Source organism: Semicossyphus pulcher, unplaced genomic scaffold (assembly GCF_022749685.1).
Source record: "Semicossyphus pulcher isolate SPU_LCO1_2020_fin unplaced genomic scaffold, fSemPul1.0.p SCAF_15, whole genome shotgun sequence".
Classification (NCBI taxonomy): Eukaryota; Metazoa; Chordata; class Actinopteri; order Labriformes; family Labridae; genus Semicossyphus; species Semicossyphus pulcher.
The window spans coordinates 10,011,710-10,036,760 of NW_027211659.1; the positions used below are offsets into that span (position 1 = coordinate 10,011,710).

Consider the following 25,051-nt stretch of genomic DNA (forward strand, 5'->3'; position numbering starts at 1 on the left):
GATGAACAGGCCTTCATTCATTAGGGCGCACAATAATCCCAACAGCTGTGAGTTTCAACAGAGAGCCCAAAGAGCCAAACAGACAAATAACTGAGGTATGGGCACTTATAATGCCAGAGGTAATCAACACTACCTCCGACAGCTTTGTAGCCTTTATGGAGAGGAGAGAGGAGCAGCAGGGGCATGATAATCACAAGAATGAGTGAGGGCTTGTCGGGTTATAAAGGCCACCTCATTGTCTTGACTGAACGTGATTGATTACTTGAGTGAGAGTGAAAAGAGTCTGTGATACTAATCAGTCAACCGTGTGCACAGTGTGTGGTAGAGACACCGTTGCCGATCTTACAGTTTGTTCAGTGTAAGATTGATGTGTTTAGTGTGCATGGATGTTAAGACTTCGGTTGAACTATATCGGTTACAGTTCCAGCCATGCTGATTGTTCAGTTTTAATTTGTCCAGCTTTTTAGATCTCAGTTTTGTGTTATATTTCTCTGTAACTATGGTGACGCATCTCTACAGGTGGATGAGATTGTATATACACTCTAATACTTCCTGACTTTGTCAACTGATTAGTTCCAAATGACTTTGTATCATTGGTTTTTGTGTCCGGTCTAATTACTGCATTTTTATAATACCAATGTATTTGGTACGTTGGGGTTCAAGTTTTTTTTATACTCTTTTAAGTGACACAATTTCCATGTTAACGTTGACATCCTAAAATACTAAAAATATATCATGATTGTTTCTGACAGTAGTTTATTGGATTCGTACAACTTTTGAGTTATATACGTTGGTAGGATGAGGCCTAACGCTGCAGTAATTGATTCTTTTAACCTCTGGGGGGCTGTCTTACAAGCTTGAAACAAGAGATCAATTGGTGACAATGTTACGGCTAACGTGTCAGCAAACTGTTGCATTATCAGCACAACCAGTGTTATGTTGGCAGTCACCCAGGGTGCTGGTTTAGCTCAGCGGTTTAATCACGCGTCCCATATACAGAGGCTACAGTCCTCGATGCGGCGACCCCGGGTTCGACTCCTGCCCTCGGCCCTTTACCATGTGTCATTCCCCACTCACTATCCACTGTCCTCCATCTCTCAATAATGGTCCACGTCCACGTATCCTTTTAGCTCAGTTTTGTTCTCCACCAACTCCTGATGGAAATATCTGTGTCTATAGCATCTAAATGATCTTTTATGTTCTCCAGCTAGTCATTAACATTGCCTGTCTGCTCTTTGGTTCTTGGCAGGAAAACAGCAGCCTGCTTCATCTGATTTATTGAAAGGATTTGGGGGATTGAAACTTCAAATTATGACCAAAATTGGCAACAACAAAAAAAGTCCCTGTGATCTGCGGGGAGCTGCAGAGATGGGTGATAATTCTTTGTGGGTTCACCATGATGACCCTTTCACAGTTTGATCCAGTATAAATAAAGTTCACTGGTGCAGCTTTGAAACGATCTCTTAAGGGCAACACCATCTATTGATATTGAGCAGGATATATTTTAAGGCATGTCCCTTGAACTGACATTTAAATATGCACGTGAACATATTATTGCCTCGACCAATTAAGTTAAATGTCACTTAAATGAGACATTTTCTGATATCATCATTTCTGATTGAAGCATACATATTACATATATTATGAGCCGTGTTAGCGATGATCACCGATGTGACATTTTCAAAGCAAGCACATTTACATTAACCTATAGTACTTGTGTTCACACTCACATTTATGTACACATACGCAGACTACTAATTAAAGATCCATCACTACCGACTGCATGTCTGTCCTCGCAGCTATTTTCATACTGGGCTGTACTTTCCATGGCATGAACTCATTTTGTGGAAAAGGAAATGTTTATAATCGGCATGTTTTTGTAATTAGTTGCGAGCAAGATCATGATTAACAGTTTAAGCTGGAGTTTGTGTGTGTGTGTTTGTTGCGACTGGATGAGTTGGGGTGATTTCGGGAGCGAGTCATAACGTCGAACAGCCTCTGTCACACCGCAGGGAAATCAGCCGCTCACAGATCGCTCCAAGTGCCACTCGTAAACAAGAACACAGACGGCTGTGCTACATATTTCTCTATGTGGGAAATGCTACTAGCAGAGGCATAAACACTGCTGTTTACTTCAGGAGAACTTAATTTAATCATTAAGTAATTTCAGTTTTGGAATTGAGAAGTTCTTTTTCATTGCTTTTTTCTCCATAAAAACGATTGAGGTACTAGCTTGAAAAACTTTTGTCTTACTGTATTGTTGTCCCCTGCAGAAATGCGTCACTGTGATTTATATTTAAAACACAAAGGGAATAGTGCACACAATAAAGCCCAAAAGCTACAGGCCAATCCAGAATCTTCCCCCCCCCCAAAAAATGCTCACAAAGGCAGGCCATACATCAATTAGTAGTGAGACTGACAGCATTGTGCTTTGGTGCACTCAGTGAAATATGCTCATCCGTTCAGCCTGGCAGGGTTTGAGGTTGTAACACAATTAGTGCCATGTGAGAACGGGAGCCGCAGTCAGGCGGACTAGACGGGGTCTGACGAACAGAGACCTCTGAAACCTTGCTGCCATTTTTGTAGCCTGCAGGTGAGCTCAGCGGGGACCTCAAGTCACTGAACAGTCACTGAACTTGTTTGGAAACTTTTTCCTCTTGCTACTTTCTTGAAATGCATTAAAAGGCCGCAGCCAACTTACGAACCGCTGTACAGTATGGTAACAAATATAACATGTTAGTCACATTTATGTTTAAATAAGCTACTACACAATAGATCACCATTCCTTAGACGGAATTCAGGTAGACTTGAGTGTAGTACAGTGTCAGAAGTAAGCTTTTACGCCTAAGGCCACTAGTTTTGGAGCAGTAAACTTGAGCAGCAAACAATGCTTATATATCTCTGGAAAAGGTAACCCAAAATTTAGTCTCTATCAAGTAATGTCTGCATATGATTGCAGAATCTGCAGGGGAAAGACAAGAATTTGGTCGCTAAAGTGTCCTGTTTCCGGTTTGTAGTCTGACTAGTATTCAACTATCATGTTTGAACAGCCTTTAGTGGCATGCAGGAAACATGGAGAGCATAGAGGCGGGATGCACTGATGGACATTCAGTCTTTGAACTCATCGGTAATTGTCTCAGGACAACTTTTTACATTTATCTATCCATCCATCCATTATCTTCCTTGTATATGGGGTCGGGTCACAATGGCAGCAGGCTAACCAAGTTATCCTAGAAGTCCCTATCCTGAGCAATGTTTTCCAGCTCCTCCTGGGGGAATTGAGGAGTTCCCAAGCCAGGTGGGATATATGATCCCTCCAGCGAGCTCTGGGTCTACCCCAAGGTCTCCTTTCAGCTGGACAAGCCTGGAAAACCTCCACAGCGAGGCGTGCATCTTAATCAGACCACCTCAACTGGCGTCTTTCGATGCAAAGGAGTAGTAGCCCTACTCCTAGTTCCCTCTGGGTGTTTGAGCTCCTCACCCTATCTCTGAAGCTAAGCCTAGCCACCTGCGGAGGGAACTCATTTCGGTCACTACCCAGAACTCATGACCATAGGTGAGGGTTGGAACGTAGATCCACTGGTAAATTTCTTCTAACGGGTCAGCTCCCTCTGCACCATGACAGTCCAGTACAATGCCTGCATTACTGCTGACGCTGTACCAACCCGTTTGTCAATATCACAATCCATATTACCCTAACTTGCGAACAAGACCCAGAGATACTTAAACTACTTGGGGTAGTACCCACTACCCACCTGCAGGAAGCAACCCACCGGAGGTGCTGACTCTCATCCCAATGCGTCATACTCGGTTGCAAATCGCCCCAATGTCTGATGGAGGTCACAGCTTGATGAAGCCAACAGAACCACATCATCTGCAAAAAGCAGATATGCAATTCCGAGGACCCAATCTGCGTATATTTCTTTTTATGAGATTACATGAAATGCTGTCGATGCCTAAATCTCCTACAAAGTTAGGGTAAGTCTCCAGATGCTTGTAGGACTACTCTTGACCAGATATCTGGTACATCTGCCATAAATACACCGAAAGCCCTGAAATATTGGCCATCACTCCCAGAGGCATCAGATGATAGCCAGTGGGTTTGGTGATTGGGCAAACACGTAAGTATGGACTGTTAAATAGTCTCTTAAACAACACTGTTTTGTAACCAGATGCTGACATATGCTACTGCTCTAGAACAACACAAAACAATGCAACACACACTGACAATCATTCTTTAAAATCCCAACAAACAATGGAGCCATGCAGAACTGGCAACCCGCTCATGTATCAGTTTCAATCTGGAGGAAATTCCCATCTTCTGTGGAGCATTTCACTTCGTTAAGATCTTTTGAGTTTTTAATATCCACTTCCAACCCCTTCAGGTAGCAATTTCTGTGACCTTGTTGTGCCCGTGATGAATGAGGCGAATGAGCAGTCGACAAATACTGTATTCAGAACCAGGCACTTCGTACACAAGGCAATTGTATTAAAATCCTTCACACAGACAAACTTTAACTGATGGCAAAATATAAAACACATTTTAAAAATTACATAGCAAATGTTATTTCTTTTCTATAGCTACATAATAACTACCAAGTTATTAAACTTCCTCCCTCGCAAATCACACAGCCCACCACTACTCACACGCTCGGCACTGCGTACACACACATACACACACACCCCGCAGTAAGCATCTAAGTGAACAATTTGCCTTGGTCCAGTGTGACAAGAGAACTGTATTTTTTTTTCTTTTTTTAATATAGCGATGGAGGTATTTACACTGTAAGACTGGGTTCCATTAAATAATCCCTACATAATGTTACTCACAGTTATGGTTGAAGCTTCTATGCTGCTACACTATACGGCCTGTTTTTCACTCCACCATACTGTCCCTTTGAGTTGCTCTAAAGACAAAGGATGTGGGTTGCTGCGTTGCCATATTGACTGTCTCTCCTCAGCAGGTTCCCATGGTGCTGACTGTTGTGTAGCTGAATTTGGAAATGGATGCTCCCGTTGTCATCACGTCTTCCTCGTTGTCCCTTAGCCCGCGACGTCGATGGCGCTGGCACGGTGCAGCGCAGCACGAGAACGTGGCGAGCAGAGCTTTGCGGAAACGCGTGTTCATGAAGCAGTAAATGATTGGGTTGACGCAGGCGGAGGTGTAGCACAACAAGTGGATGAAAGCGATGGGAGCCCCTGAGAGGGCGTGTTTGGCGGAGAGGTCATCGAAAGCCCGCCAGGTGTTGGCACAGTACAGAGGCATCCAGCAGAGAAAGAAGAGGACTACAATGACCACCAGCATGCGGATGACGCGCTTCTTGGCCTCCAGCTTGGCCTCGGATGTGTTGCTGCGCGGCCTCTCCGCCTTGACTGCCCTGGTGGACGCAGCCATGCTGGACATCTCCATCGAGTGCGGCCGCTGGACGACGTTAACGTAGCAGCCGTCTCCATCGTCACTGCCTGTAGACATGGTGGAGGTCAGACCGTTCTTCACATCTGTCGAGAGAGCAGAGTAAACACATACTTTAGTATTGCATTTTACACTTGATCCACTTACATGTGGGCATTTTTTTTTCAATTATGTGACACTTGATGCTTCTACTGTACTCTGTAGACATGTTCAGGGCTGACCTACAGAATACCTTCATTATTAATACAATGCTGTTTTTTGTTTTGTGATTTAACAAACAAAACAAAGTACCCAGCTTTTAGTTTGACATGGCGCAACTGATACTGTCTGAACAAACATATAGTGCAACTACTTCTGTAAGTCTACCTATTATACATACTGAGAATTATGGCATTAAAACTTTAGTTGAAAAAGTTGTCAAACAAAACTTTTCAGAAAATTGTGAATTATCCAAAATAACCGACAATATTTACAATTCTGATGCTTTTAAAACTTGATCCTTTGTTTTTTTTATCTCTTAAAATTCCCATTAAGGAACCCGGCAGAACCGTTTAATCATACAAAATTAACCATTAACCCAAAGCACCGCAGCTCCGTGCTAACACGCACTCTCATTTGCACAGCTCACAGCTCTTCTAAAAAGCTGCAGCTCACCTTAATGGAAAAAGGAGTGACTATCAATCCTTTCTGAGCCACAATTATCATCTATCATGGGAAAGTGTTATTTATTGATATAATTAAATAGTCCAGTTTTCTTCTTCTGTATTCTACAAACAAAAACTGATGCAGGTACTGTATAGTCAGTTTGAGCAATTTGCAAAACCAGGACACATTTCAGAGCTTATTTGAGAAGTTATTTCATCTTTCTCCCCCTCATTTCCCCCTTTTTTTCACCTCTTACGTTTCCCCCAAGCCTTTTTTTTTTTATCAGTACAACCTTTTTCTCCCTGAGACCAAACAGATGGTGACGTTCAGGCCCGCAGCTGCCGGCCAATCCCATCCTCTAATGGAACACACTACATGCTGCTGTCATCCCAGACACACTCTCATACGTCCACAAAAGGTTATGTTTCACTTAACCTGCACGCATTACATTGATTGTAGAGTTAATGAAAATGTCGCCACTGATGAAAAAAATCCTCTTCATTCTGATAAATCTTCTGAAAAGCTATTAGAGCCTGGCAGGTAGGTGCTGGATAGTGTGGTGACATATATAGGAAAATGCAATTTGACTTAGAATGAAATTCAATTGCCATAAAAAACAACACAGTGTACTGCTTGGTTAGTAACATTTTTATATTTATAGTATTTCGACTTAATCAGAATAACGAGCCACAAATGTCAATGCTGTGCTATAAAAAGACACGACGCACCTAACTCGTCTGAGGTCATCAAAAGCCTATAAACCAGACTGGTGTTCTTTGTTCCATTGCTGTGTTTATGCCGTGTGTTGAGGTAAGTGCAGAACCACTATTAATAGAAAGAAGATTGACAAGTTTGTTTTAAAAAGGTTCTGTTTTAGAACACATTAGAAAGGTCTTTCCACTTGTATTTCTTTTCAAGTCAAGAGTGTGTACACAGACAGTTTCCATGTGGGTTTTTTTTGGCCTCACCGGTAGAGTCTTTTTTGTGGCCCATCTCGAACTGGATGCCTCTATAGAGTTCCCTGGAGATGAGTCCGTAGGCCACAATCATCACCACTCCTGGGATCGCAAACAGAACAAGCAGCAGCAGAATGTACCTAAAAGACACATGAGAGAGGTAAAAAACCATGCATAAGGATAATGGTGTTTCTAGGCCCTATTAGAGCTCATATGTGGCTGACATGTTTAAATGTACGGTATCATCATTACCTTTACACTCAAGCAACAGACCTGTGCAATTTGAAGTCCCACAAAAGTAATTACATAATTCAGCAAAAAAATACATTGAGCTAGTCCTCAAAGACCCTTAAACAACCAAGGCAAAGATTTTTAAGCTCTTTCCACGAATCAAAAGTTGTACAATCCATCCGTCCATCCATCATCTATACCGCTTATCCTGTTCAGGGTCACGTGGGGGCCGGAGGCGATGCCAGCTGTCATTGGGCGAGAGGCGGGGTACACCCTGGACCGATCAATGGCCAATCAACCACAGGGCTGACACATAGAGACAGACAACCTTTCACGCTCACACTCACACCTACGGGCACCAATAAACGTAACAAGCATGTCTTTGGACAGTGTGAGGAAGCACCTGGCGGGAAACCACAAATGCACGGGGAAAACATACAAACTCCACACAGACAGAACGGCCCCCTACGTCTGAGCAGGGATTTCGAACCGTAAAACTTGTAGCTGTGAAGGGACAGCGCTAACCACTGCCGCCCAAGGTGTGCAATGGGATTCAAAACTGTAATAATATCCATTTCGTCCACACTGATGCAACTCGTTTTAAAGATCAATGCTTATTGATCCCCCCCATATTTTTCAGAAACAAAAAAATGCTTTCACTGGGAAACAAAATTAAATTGAAAATACATCCAAGACATGAATGGAGTCTAGTAAGCATACATAGATAATAGCTCCAATAAGCAATCCTAAAGTCAGAGCGAGGCAGAGTCAAACAAAATATCTTTTTCAACTGTGCAAAAATACACAGATATACACAGTACAACCTGAAATAACCCCAAAGCCTGTTCCCTTGTAAGTCCTAAACAAAGACACACAGAAACATCCGTCTGGTTTCTTCATCTGCCCAAATGTTTCTGCAAAATCCCCCATTAGACAGACTGTATAAAAACAGGCTCCAGGCTCCAAACATGGAAATAAATGAGATGCTTCGGTGCCTTCTCGAAGTACACGCACACACACATACAGGTCAGAGTCAGTTCATCTAAGGTTTATTTGATACAAAACAGCACATTGTCCAGACAGCAAGCATTGTGAGAGTAAGAAAGATGGATGACCTGACTGCTAGTTCCCTGTTAAATTGCATTTTATGTGCTGTTGTGGGCTCAGTTACTCCTCAAAGAGAAGTAAAACAGCCAGCATAGCTGTCCGGTGAAATATACTCATACATGTGTGTAGTTTTGTGTAGTGAAATCCCCAAACACTCACCAGGTCTGCTCGGCCTTCGCGATGGGCCACTTGTGGCGACACTGGTGGGCCGTTGTGTTGTCCGGCCGCTGAAAGGACTCCAGGTGACTGATGATTGGATAAGGGATCATGATGATGAAGGCCAGCACCCATGTTACAGCGATCACCCTATAGGCGTGGGAACGCGTCTGCCACACCCGGGACTTCAAGGGGTTACAGATGGCGCTGTAGCGCTCTATCGCGATTGCAACCAGGCTAAATGTGGAGATGCTCACAGATATACCTGCAGGAAAACAAAACAGATTCAGAGAGTAAGTAAATAAACAGCCATGCTTCTGATGTCTTTTCTTTTGATGAATGAAAAGTTATTACCGCTCTGCGCTCAGAATACAGTTTGGACTTGTATTAAAAAGCGACAAACATGTTTGTATATGTGCAGGTAATATCTGCAATCGTAGCGGAGGACAATATGTGGCGCTCTGAAGAGATGAGCTGCAAATGAATATATTGCAAAGCGGGGCGTTGGGGATGCTTATCTGAGGCTCAGTCTTGGTAAAAGAAATCATGTTGGTCTAGACCACTGATGTGATCTGCCGTCTCCCTCCTGACAGGGCGACACGGGAAATTACTCTTTACCTCTCTCATGTCCTCTGCAACAACACACACTGTGTGCGTGTGTGTGTGTGAGACAGAGAGAGTGAGGGCCCAGGGATGTTTTCTGTACCTACGAGAGCAGCTTTAGAGTAGATTCAGCTGAAGCAAAGAACAATCAGCCATCAGTCTGTCCCCTGGGTCTGTCCTCTGCTCCTCAGTGCAGCCTGATGACGCCTCTCCTTCTTTGAAAGGCCATGTGCTTTATTTAATCCACCTTTTCTATCCATTTCTAAGACGGCTTCTCAATCAGAGGCGGCTCAATGTTCCTGCTGTTGTTAATTGTGTTTGACTTTAGCATCGTCATTTTGTCATGGTTCTCTCTCTTACACATTATTGCTTCTCTTTTTTTATTTACTTCTCATTCTTTAAGCACAATCTCATCCGCTCTTCATTTTCATATTTGCTTTCAGTCCTCCTGTGTAGCATTTCATTTCCGAATGTGCAGGAGGGCATGAAAATATTCCATTACCTCTATTACTTCCAGAGATCGTAGTTTATTTTTAACCCTTTAATTTATTCCCCGGCAACTTAATGAGATTTTTGCTCTCCCAATTCCCTCTTCTTGTTTTCCTTGTGTGCTGCACAAGTCGGTGCTGAGAGCGACTTATGGCATTGACTCAAGTATTAGGAACAATTTTGTACTTTACTTTTCATTTCATGCACGCACTCAACTTCATTCTATGCATAAATATTGTACTTTCTGCACTACTTGACTAATGATGCATCATTTAAGTAATTAAAACAAGCCCCATACTTACAAGCTACAAAACTATGTTTATAAAGTTTTGCATCACTTAAAAATATCCAAATGATATAACCTACTTTACTTTCACTTTATACTCATTAATTAGGCTAATAAAGCTTGTGTACTTGTACTTAAGTAACATTTTGAATGGAGGAATTAAAACAGAGTAGCCCTTTTTATGTTGGGATTCTATCCCAATACTTACGTAATTAAGATGTTTCGAAGTGTTAATTTGCTTTAGCTGGGAAGCTACAGCCAGCAGCAGGTTAGCTTAGCCTAGCACTGAGACTGGAAACAGGCAGGAAGCTGCTAGCTGCTTGTGTTCACTGACGGCTCCCTCAAACCGCAACACCCTCCTGTCAAAACTAATAGTAAAACCATTTTCAATAAATAGTCAATTCTTTCTTCTTATTTTCTTCTTTTGTAAGAGTCACAGACTGAAATCAATTGTAGTAGGCAGATTTTGTTACCTTTGAGAGAGCCAGGCTAGCTTGTTTTTTTGTTAGCTTGTTCCCGGTGTTTGTGCTAGGCTAATCTAGCTTGCGTAGCCTCATACTGACAAACAGACATCTGACCGTGGTATCAATCTTCTCATGTGACAAGAAACATGAATAAATATTTTTCTGAAATGTTCAACTATTCCTTAAAGTAACGTCAGTGAAAGCTTACGCTAGCCAAATGCTAGCATGAAACGCAAGAAACCAGATAGCAACCCTTCATCACACAGATACTGTAGATACTGAAGATGAATCACTTTGCAGATGTAGTTCAAAGGAGGAGAACTCATTACCTATAGAGGCATGAACATCCCTTTGATGATGAACTAGGAGATACCTTACTGACTCAAATTGAATTGAGGCACAAATGGTCCCACTGAGTGTCCAGATCAACTAACCTACTAACAGGGGAGGTAATGAAAATGGTGTGTGGATGTGATACCTTTTAATGGTAATCTATACCTGTTGTAAAGTGGTAGACAGGAGGCCAGAGGACTTGTTAACTTCCTGATTGCTGCTTGTTTGAACGTGTGGTGCATTTCAGGCTCACTAGTAAAATAAATCAATACAGGATCTGCATCTGATTGGAGTTTAATTTCAGCGGTATGGGCTGCTAAGTCTCACCGGACGCAGCTTTAGCCCCCTTCTCACGGCATTATGGGATAAGACATAAAGTGTGACTGAAATGACTTTTGTTTCTATTTAAACCCTGAACAGACAAAAAGTTTTGTCAGGTTTTTACGCAGAGCTTTTCATTGTCCCTGAACTTACATCTCACACTGAATTTTATTCCAAGCATGTTCATCCATATTTTGACTTAAATTCCCAGGATTAGACGTACTCCTAACCTCCTACAGAAGTGGTTGACCTTCCGCTGTACGTTTCCTCTCCAAAGCTTTGAAAAATGGCTGACCTGCCTTAAATTCAGTTAGATATAAAGGCCATTTCAATGCAATTGACCACTGAAGAAACTTATGCTGTGAAGCAAAGGTTAGAGAAAGAGATGATTTGCTCACATCTTCCAGAAAATATTTTATCGCAGTTCTCTATGAAGAAGGATTATAACATTGGCCTTTCCCAAGTTTGCCCTGAATCAGTTGGATTTATTCTCCACGGAGGCTCTGTTTGCCAATAAAGTAAAGGAAACCACATTCAGAGGTAGGTAGAGAAGCCAGTGTTCCCCTGTAGGAATTGTATTCACTGTAGCAAATAAATTAAGGCTGCATATTAGATTATCTCTATTTACAGATTCTACATAGAAATGTAGAATCTGTAGGCAGGGACGTGGATTGGCAAGTGTTCTGTTTGAGCTACGCTTGTATTCCAAGTAATATTGACCAATCACGTATCAGCAGGCTGCAGCGTATGCAGGAAAAACAGTCTGTGAGGAGAGCAAAAGCAGGCGGAATGTAATCCGTCGTAATGACATCCCAGCTCCTATCAGCGGTCATCTGACATCGATTTAGCTTCTTATTGATCTCTATAAACAGACACCTGCATGTCAGTTCAGCTAACAACCTGTTCTAGATCTAAAATTTTACTTGAGATGAATTCCCTTGACGCCGTTTCACAAAAGCCGTTCAGCGTTCAGATTTTCCGACTTCCTTGAATGCATCAGATCAATCTGACCTCCGTTCAACAAACGAGCATTTTAAAAGCTTTCTTCTCCTCTTGAGGACAGACCTGACAAAGCTTGAAGACCCATTAATAACAAGAAAATCACAAGCAAACGTGTTCTCTTTCTGTAACATAGCAGCACGTGGAAAAGGAAGTCTTGACGGGAAGTTGATTAACGCTTACCACCCGGCACGTTCACCGGTGTCCCCAGAGGCTGTATCGTCTCAGACTATAGCCGATGGGACCCGATATTGCATATTAGATGAGACTGGGTCAACACTCTCAGTTCATCGCTGAATTAGCTGCCTCATAAATCATTTTATCATTACAATGAAATGCACATGTAATGATTTATGCTAGTTTGTAGTAAAATCATGAATTTATGAAAGGATGTGTGTACATCATTAAATGTAGAGATGAGAATTACCCTTCATCACTACACATTCATTAAAGCTAATACCGTGTTTGAGGACGCAGCAGGGCTCTAAGTGATTTTATGATAATACTCTGACTTCAGTTATTCAAATTCAAAACACATATGACCAAGAATTAGAGAAACCCTGTAGCTTTTAGGGTTTAGCTTTCAGATGAGGTCAAAGCTTTTTCCAAAATCCCTCCCTTTTTTTGTCCCAGTTCACTGTTATTACACTTTCCTTGAGTTTATATACCGAGGGGCATGTCCCTCCCCTTCTAGAGGACCACCACAGACAGTAGTCTGTAGCAAGAGAGAAATCACTTGTTGAATTACATTTGAATGGTGCCATGAATAAAAAACACAATGTTTCTTAATTTAAACGACAACTTTGTGGTCGTCGGTTTAGCCCAGCGGTTAAATTGGCGGCCCGTGTTCAGAGGCCAGCTCTCGATGCAGCGGCCCCGGGCTTGACTCCCACCCACGGCTCCCTGCCACTTGTCAACCCCCGTTCTCTGTTCCCCTGTTTCCAACACTATCCACTGTCCTCTCTAGAAATGAATGCATAAAAGGTCATAATAAGAGACTTTTGAGAGCTAGTCTTGCATGCCAACTGTTACAGAACCACCTTGTTTTCCTTTTTCTGAGCTGCAACTCTCAACATGAAAAGACTTGAATTTTACCTCTATGAATACCTTTGCCTTCATTTGGAATATCAAGGTAAATGTGCCCAGGTGAATGTTGCTGTTGGTGACGTATATTGCGGGAGAGAGAGGAAGTGCACTAAGTGGATTGGTTGTTGTAAGATCCAAATCATCTTTATTCTAACCACCAGTTTTTCACCCCAAAATTTCAACATCTTTTCCTCCATTCTCCCCGCTCCTCCCCGCTCCCCCTTCTCTCACCCATGAGGTAGGACACTATTTTGCACATGGTAGCTCCAAAGATGAAGTCCTTGAGGATGCTGGGGATGAGGGTGAAGGGCATGCAGAAGACGGCCATCATCAGGTCGCTGACAGCCAGCGAGAGCAGAAAGGTGTTGGTCACGGTGCGCATGCGCTTATTGACCGTCAGCACCACGATGATCAGCAGGTTTCCAACCACACTCAGGAAGAAGATGAGAGAGTAGAGCAGGATCCTCAGTGTGTGGTCCCCATCTAGCACAGGCAGAGACAGAGAAGGAGGATTCATTACAGAGTGAACACGTTGGCCCTGAGACAAATCATTAGTTCTGTTTTACATGATGATCAATACGTTCACACTGTCTTTATTGATCCCAGCAGCCTCGAGCCGCTTGTGCTGTGAATAACTATTTGTTTCGGAGTGTACAATCTTCGTAATGAACATTATTAAAAACATAATTTCATCATTGGCTTGTAAAGCTGCGCAGGTGTTGTATCATAATGACATTACAAAATAAGACACACTTTTAAGTAGATTCACACTGTTAAAATTCGCCCACCTGCTCGTTTTTATGCAGCCAGGTCTTTGGCCTCACCGAACCACCACAGAATGAGCCTACCTGGCCATTTTGCAGTGACAAATGTTGCCAGATTTAACTGCTAATTAACATCAACACATAAACCTGCCCAATCAAAGCAGCCCAAACCTTGTACCAACTCATGTGGAAAGGTGACCATACAAGTCTCGGTTATGTCGGTCCCTTATTTGTCCCACTGCCATTTCATGTTGAGCCAGGCCTGATAAACTCACTGCTGCGTAAAGCCAATTTATTTCCACCTAATTACACAAAAACAAGCCCAATTCTGGTGTAAATATGTCCCATCTAGTAACACTGCCTTGATTTTTTGTAGCTTAGCTCCTTTTAATCAATGAATCAGAAGAACAATTTTGACTTTACATCATGGGACAACTCTGCTATGCTAAAGCTAGCTAAACAGGCTAGCTAGTCCCTGCCAAAGAAACAACAGGAAATACAGACGTGTAGATGGACATAATGATGTTACTTATAAGTAAATTACTTAATATATCTGAAATTTACATTTTGTATGTGGCCACACTCTCTGTTGAAAAATACATTCAGCTGATTAAAGGTAATTTCATTAGCCATTAGCTTCTAGCAAGGTGTGGTAGTTAGTACATTTAATGAAATACTCAACTTAAACACATTTATGAGATACTTTTTGAGTGTTTTAATGCCATGGTACTTTATATTTATACTCCATTACATTTCAGAGGGAACTTTTTTTCATCCACTTTATTTATCTGACAGCAGGAGTTAGCTACTAGTATATTTATTATACTGTTCTTAAGATCACACTCAAAACAGTAATGTAGTTACACTGTTCTCCACCTGTGCCATTAAAATGCTGTTTACATGTTAAAGCAGCAGTAGTAATATTCCAATATGATGATGCTTAGAGTTAAACAAACCTCTCTCTCAAAGTGAAATTGTTCCCAATATTTGCTTACTTAGTGAAATATCGAATGTAGGATTTAGTGTTTTTACTCAGCGGTATTGCTATATTTCCTGAAGAGTGCTTCTTTCACTACTGGCTTTAACTAGTTCAAAGACAGACACATCAGCCAAGTCAGCATATTCACACAGCATCCTTTCCCTCTGAAAACACACTCAGGGTTGGAAGCTCAAATGCTGTTATAATGTTGTACTAGCCTACTGTATTCCAGGTTGTAGCCTAAGTCAAATAGGTACCTGAAATCATCATTTTATCACTACTTAATTAATGACCAACTGAACAGACAGTTGACATCGAAAATCTGGAGGGAAATGTGGCCATTTTATAAAGTAAAACAACACATTTGATAGTTACCATGAGCTAGCTACCTTTAGACAACTGCTAATGCTAGCATTCAAGCATTAAGTAGAACAAGTAGTAACAAGGTCGTTAGCTAACATTACATTGGATAATAAGTATGTTAACTACTTATTTGTTCCAAGCTAACATTATGTTCACTAAAAATAAATGCCTTTCCTCTTTTAACGTGTAAAAATATGAAACAGTTATAATAGCTTTCAACGACTTCTTAGCTAGCGGTAATGTTATGTAGTTGGTGGTTGGATGCTAACGTTAAGCTAAGCTAATGGGTTATCCAATATGTTGTTTTATCTTGAAACATGACCAGATTCTCGTCTGGATTTTCCCTGTTTAGAGTCTTTTCAGTTGCTGATCAATCTAGAGGATGTGAATAGATAACCATTGTCAGAAACCCTGAATCTATACATCTTACGTTAGAGCGTCTTACCCCAAGCATGAAGTCAGAGGAAAATGGCCGCTACGTAAATATGGTAAATTACTTCGGTTGATTAGATCGGTGTTTTCAGTCCTTTGCACAGGTTCCCCCTGCCAGGTTTTTTTTAACATTAATTTTGTACCCTTAAAGCTGAGCCCAATCTCTTCAATGCAAAAGACTGAGAGAGCACTGTAACCTGCAGCCCACAGCTTGCCTGTCTCTCAGCCATTAGCAGCTTCACTGGATCATATCCTGTAAAGTCCATGTTATCTCCTTTCTCTGTTATCTCTGCCTCACCCCCTGCTTAGACACAACACTTTTTAACAGGTAACCCACTGTGTCTGCATCCAGGGGATTAAAGGCAGCCATGTGCACCACATCCACAGGACACAAATCACAGCAACACTCATACGCCCAACTTCATTGACACAGTAGTAGAGGCATGTGCAACCAAACACACTCAAGCCTTAATCCCCTGAAAAAACACAGAATTCCCCAAGTGAATAGAATAAAATCCTCCTTACATCTAGTTATGGTCTGTTCCCTGCAACCAAATCTTTTTTCTCTTTCATTTACTGTACTCCCGTTATATATTTCCATCTCTCAGGCTCCTCTCGTTGATCTTTCCGCCTCCTTTGCTTTTTGAATTCTTCTTTATTTCTCCGTCAATTTACCACCTTCTGCTCTCAATTAAAAGTGGAAAATCATCATGTAGGCTATAACAGGAAAGCCAGCCACATACGTGACTCATATCTGATGACGTTTTTTATCATGTGAAAATATCTGGGGGGGGGGAACTGCTTTGCATGTTGAGCTACTAAAGCTTTTCAACAGGCCATCTGAAACTTTTATTCTGTAGCAATCCAGGGCATTTACAGTATTATTGATTCATGTTTTGTAACTGGTCAGCACCCTCAAGGCTTTTGTTCCTTAATGAATGTATAATATCTTTATTTCTCCTGGCCTGCATCACATCTGCTTAAAGTACTCATTAACTCTTATTGATTACTTGTAATCCACCTGGACTATAAATATATGAAAGGTCAAGCTGTAAGAGTCTGGACACTGATGCATGCACGAAGATAAAGAGAAACATCAAAGATAGGATTTGGCTTCTTTTAATCCATACAGGCAGATGCGTGGTTCATATATGACAGTAGGAGGATAACATGTCACTTAATAGATTTAATGCTCTTACCTCCACTCTGAAATGTTTTTGTATAATTTGCAGGCTTAGCGATGGATTCAGGCTCAGCTTGGTCAGCAAAAGTCAGTCTCTCTTTCTCTCTCAGATGCACACACACACACACACACACACACACACACACAGTCTTCCATCTATTACCATGAGGCCTCACCATCTGTCTCACACATCTATGCACATAAAAAAGCCGGAACCTCTAATATGGCCGCTTCTGACAGAACATCAGGTCTTCTTCACAAGAACAGCCTTGCAAATGGCATCAGCTCAAAGTGTTTAATTTAGTGCATGCGCGTGGGTGCGCGTACATCTGCATGAGCATGATGAAAATGTGCGGACAGATGATTGGAAAGACTGAGGGACCATCACTCTCCTTTATTACTGTCTCTCTCTCTTTCTCACCTAATGAAATATGTTATTCTGGCTTCTGCCTAATCGAAGCCAATTAGCTCTCCGGTGCGCTTCGCAGGCTGTGCGGGACTCGCTGATAACACGCTAGGCATAATCACTGCTACCTTCAGGCCAGACTTTCCAATAGCAGAGCAGAGTCATATGTATTAATCAATTTTCTCACCAGTGCTTCACCTGCACTTAACGACCAATATGCTGCAAAGAGTTTTTCTGCAGTGTAAGACGCCGCAGTTTTGCAACATTTTGTCAGGGCTGATCGTTTTTTCTTAATCCCATTTTGCACACTATCGACGTGGGGCCTCACATCACCGCGCAGGCTTCATCCCTAGATATTTCCTGAACACAGCAAAATCAGGAAGGCAGACCGCAACACGCTCACAAGAAATGATTAAAATGGATTATTTTGTCTGTATGTTTCTCTGTCAGAAAATGGGACTCGTACTGACTTTTCAACTATGATAAGGTTTATGATATCAGTTGCTTTTCTTCTGGTGGTTTAGGGCCAACCCACGCAGCTCCTTTTTAAGCCTCCGTGCGGTGATAGCCGTAGCAGGAGGCATTATGTTTTCAGGTTGTCCATCGGTCCGTCCATACGTACGTTATATTGGTCCGTCTGTCCCATTCTTGTGAACATAATATCACAGAAACGCCTGGAGGGAATTTCTTCAAATTTGGCACAATTGTCCACTTAAACTCAAGGATGAACTGATTCGATTTTATTGGTCAAAGGTCAAAGGTCACCTCATGTCCATTCTATTCTTGTGAATGCGATATCTTAGGAATGCCTGGAGGGAATTTCTTCAAATTTTCCCCACCTGTTCACTTGGACTCACGGATGAACTGATTAGATTTTATTGGTCAAAGGTCAAAGGTCACTGTGACCTCACAAAACATGTTGTTGGTTATAACTCAAGAATTCCTTCGCTAATTATGATACAAGTTGGCACAAACGTCCTCTTGGACTCAAAGATGATATGATTACATTTTGGTGGTCAAAGGTCAAGGTCACTGTGACCTCACGTCCATCCCATTCTTGTGAATGTGATATTTCGGGAACGCCTTGAAGGAATTTCTTCAAATTTGTCACAAACGTCCACTTCGACTCAAGGAAGAACTGATTAGAATTTTGTGGTCAAAGGTCAAGGTCAAGGTCACCGTGACTGCACATAACACGTTTTTTCTAAGAATTCATACGCTAATTACTGTAAGACAAATGATAAAATAGGATAAGATGATAAAGTGATGACATTTTATACCCAGAAGGTCAAAGGTCAAATTCACTGTAACATAATGTTCTGCAAAAACACTTTTCTGGCCATTATTCAATCATAACTCAGGAACAGAAGGTCAGCTACTGAATTAGTGACACTAATCTTTGGTGCCCACCTTGAAACTGTGGTGATTGTATCGATCTTCTGTGCTGCCGGGTTGAAGATGTGTGTGAAGCTTCCACGTTTCACCAAGAAATATACTTAAAACCTTTTATTAAATTCCTTCAAAGTCTCCACTGTATGAGTCTGGAGAGACGTGGATGTAAACTGCAACTTGACTGGTTGGCGGAGGCATACAACCGCGAGGCGATAATTCTAGTTATTTCTGCCCCATCATTTCAGTCTTTGCCCACATCCCCGCTGCTGTTTCTGCCAGCCCACACCTCCAAACCACACTGTAATAAAACTGGAGGATTAATGACAGCTGAACAAGCATCATGGGGTTCTTCTGTTTGGGGAAAATACCCTCAAGAGATGAATCAAACGCAGAAGATACTCTACAATTCTTTAGCGGTAAAATCAAATCATTGCAGAAACCAACCATTCTGCCTTGTTTAATTTGCTCCAGCAATTATTTGGAGTAGTATTTTCAGTTTAAAGAGCCAAATGACAGAAGGGAAGCCTGTAGCACTGGAGGTGTGGGGAGATAGTTTTATGAGTGTGTGTATGCAGTGGCTGCCCATTGGTTCGACACAGTCTGCTCTGTTTACTGACTAAAAGCAGTGTGAGAAAGTGGGCAGAAGACTGCAATTTCAGTTGTTTTTCTTCATGCAGTTAATTCTTCATGTGGTTGAATCCTGAGTGTTCTACCTGCATGTACTTTCTCTTTAATGTGTCGCTTTGTGGTTACATCACACATACAGGATGTCTGCTTTATTGGACACCGCTGAGTGTGTGCATGTTGCACATTTTACTCAATTTAGTTCAAGTCGGCAAACACAAACTCCATTAAAACTTTCCCACCTTCTGTGTAACATCAATTTGAAGCATCATTATTGTTATATTACCGGCAATTTAAGTGTTGGATGAGAGAGGCTGGTGAACAGATGCCCTGCTAACAATTACATCAGAGTAATTCAAAAGAGAGGTTATTATTAGGCATGCAGTGAATGAATTAATAATAAGGTTCATATTTCATCCATGAATATTTAAGGTTTTCATCGGTTTCCTCTCAATCACTACAGCAGACATTATATTGGCAGTGAAGTCCTCTCTGTCTAATACATATGCAATGAGTGTCACTTTGGTGTCGCTTCACCTATCGGGGAAAAGCCTCTGCTCCTGTAAAACTGAGGTATCGGTAAATGTCACAGCTAGCGGCTTATGCAGCATTGTAAATGTCATCTTAAGCAAGCTGCCCCCCACAGCAGTTAATGGAGAAAGCCACTATAACGCACGAGCAGCAGAGCCCCCGGTCGCCGCAGTCCGGCTACAAAATAACGCTGTATTGTGGGAATGTATTAAACACCTCAGCGCTCGACAGGCAGGGAGATGAACAGGGGGAGGTGGAGCGCTGAGGGAAGTGGCGGGAAATGAAAAGCATCTGTCAGGAATAAACCTGCTTTTAGTTCAGCGATTAGATTTTTTCTTTTCGCCCTGGCAGTGACTGATAAACTTCCCTATTGCTGCCGTCATCATCATCTCCGAAGTAATGACCTCCTACGGTTGTGTGATGAACGGTGCCCGCAATCAGCCAGTTTTCTCCCACATTTTTATGAAGTCTGTAAATAAAGTCGTTCACCTGCGCCTTCTGCTGTAAACAAGGTGTGACAGGATTCCTTTATGGACACTTAAACTGAAATCAAGTCCATGCAGGGGTGTCAAACCATGTGCCACGAAGCCTGCAGGTCTTCGTTCCAAATCAAAACACCAAGCTGCATCAAATGTGAAACCATTTAGAAAGATAATTGTGCTTCTCCTCCCAGCGGTGCTTTTGAGATGTGTTGGTACTGTTTATAGGCTGTGACGGGGGCGGGATGGTTAAAATCTTGTAAAACATGGAGGACTTAAACTGAAACATATATACACCATAAATAAACAGTTGTGAAAGGATCTAGTGCTGCACCTACATAAAAATCGTCTCCAGACAGATTTTAAAGGACATGTTTGACGTTCACCAGACAAGAAGGTAGTCTTGTCTCTTAAACCACCAGTCACCAGTTCCCCTTTAATAAACAGTCTCAGAGCCTTAGCCGTCATCTTTAAGGTCATTTAGTCCAATTCTGAATGCTCCTCAAGAGCCACAGAAGATGTGGTAATGGCTCATACAGCACATTATTAAAGAGGTGGTATTATGCTGTTTCACATTCTAAGACATATATATAATGTTACAATGTTTGATGTCCAGACTAAATGTGGGTAAAGTTTCAAATCTGTAGGTGAAAGTATGTAGGAGTAATCCCCAGGCTTCTCAGCTCAGTCTGCAGGCTGCTGTCAACGCCAGGTTTCGCACAGTTTTTTCTACACGCTGCACTTTGTGACGTCAGCAGGCTTCGGAGAGCTGGCCAATCAGAAGAAAGTGGGCTTGTAGGGGCGGGGTTTCTTAAATACCCCTATCCCATCTAAATTTAGCATGTTGACGCAGGTTTTTCAGACCCAGGAAGACCCGCTAATAGATGCCGATTGTCTCTGTTCCCATTGCCAGTGAAGTATACTCCTTTCAGTCGCTTTTCTGGTGCGTCACCGTCTGACGTCACAAACGCGCCCGAGACAGGGTTAGTCAACAGTGAAGATGTTACAGTGGTTAGGTCTTTATTGTATCTATGACTCAGTCTGTCACAAACTCGGCACCGACAAATTTCGCAGAAGTCGCAGAAGTTACCAACGAAGCATAGCATCACGCCGGAAAGGGGGCGGAGATTAGGGTGTCAACCTGGGTTTTGTGTTCCCAACAATGCCGATCGGAGCCGAGGGAATTATTACCCAGGTCCACTGCAGAGTCTTTTGACCCGGGTCTGAATGCCGATTGTAGCCTTTCCCACTAAGCAAAAAAGCCGGCTCTCAGTGGGTGTTTTTTGAACAGTGGGAAAGCGGCTAATGACACAGAGCTGAGTCGTTTCAGGCAGAGGCTGTATGAGGGCCTGCACAGAGCACCAGTGTGAGACAAACCGGTTCACAGCCAGTAAATAAAGCCATCTAGTGGTTGTGGTAATTATTGCTCCGGTTTGTTGGGAGCAAAGGTGGAAGTCATGTGACACCATTAAAGAGCAGCAAAGACTGAACAGGGAGGAAGTCAGGTTGGGTGGATGGGTTAACAAAATCCACTAGCGACAGGTGTTACTTTCCTGTTTCATGATGACAGCATGGCCACAACTGTTCCTAAACCACTTGATTATTACTGTTATCACGACAATAAAGTTTAACTTACTCTAACATAGTTGTCATTTCAACCGAAACCATCTTGCTTACTCAAAACCTAACTAAGTCAATTTAGAACCCAATGAAACCAGCTGGGGAAACCAGCTAAACCGTTTTGACAGTAACCACAGGGAGATATTTCAAAGCCGCTCCCCTTTAACACATAAAAGTGCTCCGCCTCACTCCTGGTGCAGGATGACTCCTTAAAGAGCGATGGAGATACGAGCAGAGCGTTCTTAACCGTATCCAACTACCTTTCTCTGCCGTTCTTGTGCAACTTGCTTAAGCTTGTGGTAGACTCTGCTCATGCGTAATGAATGCACAGGGAGAGTGCCTGCAGGTAGGCAGGCAGACAGGCAGACAGGCAGAGAGGCAGGTATGCTTAGTTTTTTTCTCCAGCATTTTATGTATTGATTGTTGTTGGTATGTCGATCGATTTTCATCAAATACAACAAAAAAAGCTTTAAAAATCAATTGTCATAGTTTGATTAATAACTAGGGGGCCTGTGTGGGATTTGCATGTTCTGTGCATGCCTGGCTTCTCTCCAGGTACTCCGGCTTCCTCCCACAGTCTTAAGTCATGCTCGTTAGGTTAATTGGTGGCTCTAAATTGCCTGTAGGTGTGAGTGTGAGCATGAAAGGTTGTCTATCTCTGTGTGTCAGTCCTGTGATTGACTGGCGATCAGTCCAGGGCGTACCCCGCCTCTCGCCCAATGACAGCTGGGATCGGCTCCAGCCTCAAACCCTGCAACCCTGCAGGTTGAGCGATAAAGATAATGGATGAATGATTTATAACCATGTCAATGAGTGTCATTGTTAAGAGTGTTTTTTACGTTTTGTGTTCTAGTCGATTTAAGCGACCCCCAGCTGATTTCACTGATTAGAAAAAATGTCATCCAAAGAGGAAGAATTAATTTGCGACAGGCTACACTGGAAGTCGTCCATGGCACATGCTTTGACATCCCTTATCTGCAGATAAATGTGAGCAATAAAGCCAGAATCTGATGGTGACACAACTTAATCTGCTCCGTATACACCAATATCAGTGACTGACGGGGAGAGAAGACGGGAGGGCCGTGGTGCAAACGTGATAGAGAAGTAATCAAACTCCTGATTGACGTGAGTAATGACGGTGACAGCAGCTGTACGGGGTCAGAAATCCTCATTTCTTGTCTTTGGAAGAGGAGTGTGAGAGAGAGAGAAGTGGATCTGTAAAAAACACATGCCTGTTTGTTTGAAATTCCTCCTCCTTGGAGGACAGTTAAAACCCTCAACTGTGTATCAACAGTTAAACCCTAACATTTCTCGCTTCTAATGTTGAGCTGTCGACACGGCTTAATAAAGGTGCTCAATCTCTGCAGTGTTTATACACACATGTATCCCACCCACACAGACACACACACGCACCTCATCAACACACGGAAACATTGACGAACAGCCTCAGAGGGAAGGAGATGGAGATGGAGATGGGGATGAAAATAGCAAGTGTTGATTGGTATAGTAGCAGGCGGAGATGGGATTGAGTGGAAATTGCAAGACTGATGACGCACTTTAATGTTCTTTCTTTTTCGCTGGCTCGAGTTAAGTCAGTTTTATTGACATAGTAGCACAAGATCACTAATTTGCCAATCTGAGTCACTGATAATGACATGCAGGCACGCCTATAGAGTCAATTTGGAGAGAGCGCGTGCGGAAGGTAAAAAATAGAAATGGATATTAAATTTAAAAACAGCAGGAAGCAGCAGCATGAACATGTGGCACAGGAGCCATCTGACCTTTTTTATGAATAAATCCCCTGTGTGGCCGGTGACTGACTGACAGCGACACACGCACTCTCTCTCTCTCTCTCTGCTCCCTGATACACTGTGTCTCGCTTAAAATGAAGCAAGATAGAACATAAAAACTAGGAGTGGGATAAAATATTGATACAGCAATATATTGTTGTCCTGACCCCTGCAGTACATAATCGTTAAGCTGGTGTCAGATATCGATATTTTAATTTACAGATAAATGGCGCTCTGAACAGATTTTCCTGCGATTGTCATGACTCCTCGCGGCGGCACTTATGACATGAATGAGGGTAACGTGAAGGGAAATGAATTGAGCAAAGAAAAAGTTAATTAGATATCGACATGCATCATGATATCATTGTTATCATGGGCCACGGTCTCGTGAGGTTTCCTGAGAATCCCACGCCTAATAAAAAACATCCTGCTCCCAGTGAATTGATAAAGCCAATTCTTCTCTATTGTCCCCGAGGTTTTAGAGAGGCTGTTTGAGTAACTGTATGAGTCTAAAATAAGAGTTTGACTTAACTTTAATTAAAAACCCAGAGATAAGAGAAAGTATTTTAAAGGAAATTCAATGCCTCTTTGCCTCTCTGTGACCATCACCTTTTCCTCTCAGTGCCTCACAATAAAAAAGGCAGACAAAAAGACAATTTAATACTCATCGAGGTCATAGCTTCACCTCTTAATTAACCTCCATGTGATAGCTGATGAGTTATCTGTGGTCTCCGCTCACCTTTCTGCCTCGCGTGCGGAGGAATGAGGATGGACGAAACGTTGCAGCAGGAGATGTTTGATGCCTCCAGGCTCCCGTTACCGGCTCCAGCCTGCAGCGCCCCGACGCACTCTGGGGACGCAGACGTCTCATTTCGCGCGCAAAGATCCATGCCTTTGATCTAAGTGTTGTTAAGCGTACAAAAAGTTCGATTCGGATCTAATTGTAATTGTCGTCCGAGCATCTAAAGTAGTAACATCCACCCATGCTCGTGCGCGCTTAAGACGGAAGTTATCGCTTCCCAACTTCTTAACCATCAGGGGGAAAAAACACTGAGTTTTCTTCCTTCTCGTTTATTTCCCGCTTTAACTGTGGATGTGTCCTACTTGGCATCCCACGCGTTAATCAGGGATGAGAGCGCACGAGGAGAGAGGAGGAGCGCGGCGCACTGCTGCGCTCTGTCAAGTGAAGCGCGTGGATGGAACGACTGAGCGCAGAGGGAAGTGAAAGACTAATGTCATATAGGGTGTGTGTGTGTGTGTGTGTGTGTGTGTGTTAGGATTGGACAGCCAAAACACGTACATAATTCAGTTTGTGGACACAGTTTTGGTCACGTTCATGCTTTAGTTATTGACTTTTACGCATGCGCAAAAGCCAAAACAGCCTAACTAGAAGGCTGTT

At 42.5% G+C, this 25,051-nt stretch overlaps 1 protein-coding gene across 1 annotated transcript; it reads right to left on the bottom strand.

Annotated features, from left to right (window-relative positions):
• Positions 1 to 4,801: 4,801 nt before the first annotated feature.
• Positions 4,802 to 24,542, bottom strand: cckbrb (cholecystokinin B receptor b). Its single transcript, XM_069663530.1, has 5 exons — positions 24,392 to 24,542; positions 13,321 to 13,572; positions 8,512 to 8,773; positions 7,027 to 7,154; positions 4,802 to 5,499 (listed from the first exon to the last, which is right to left on the bottom strand). Exons 1-5 carry the CDS (start codon positions 24,540 to 24,542, stop codon positions 4,958 to 4,960), a joined length of 1,335 nt encoding a protein of 444 aa, XP_069519631.1. The 3' UTR covers positions 4,802 to 4,957.
• Between the last annotated feature and the right edge of the window lie 509 nt (positions 24,543 to 25,051).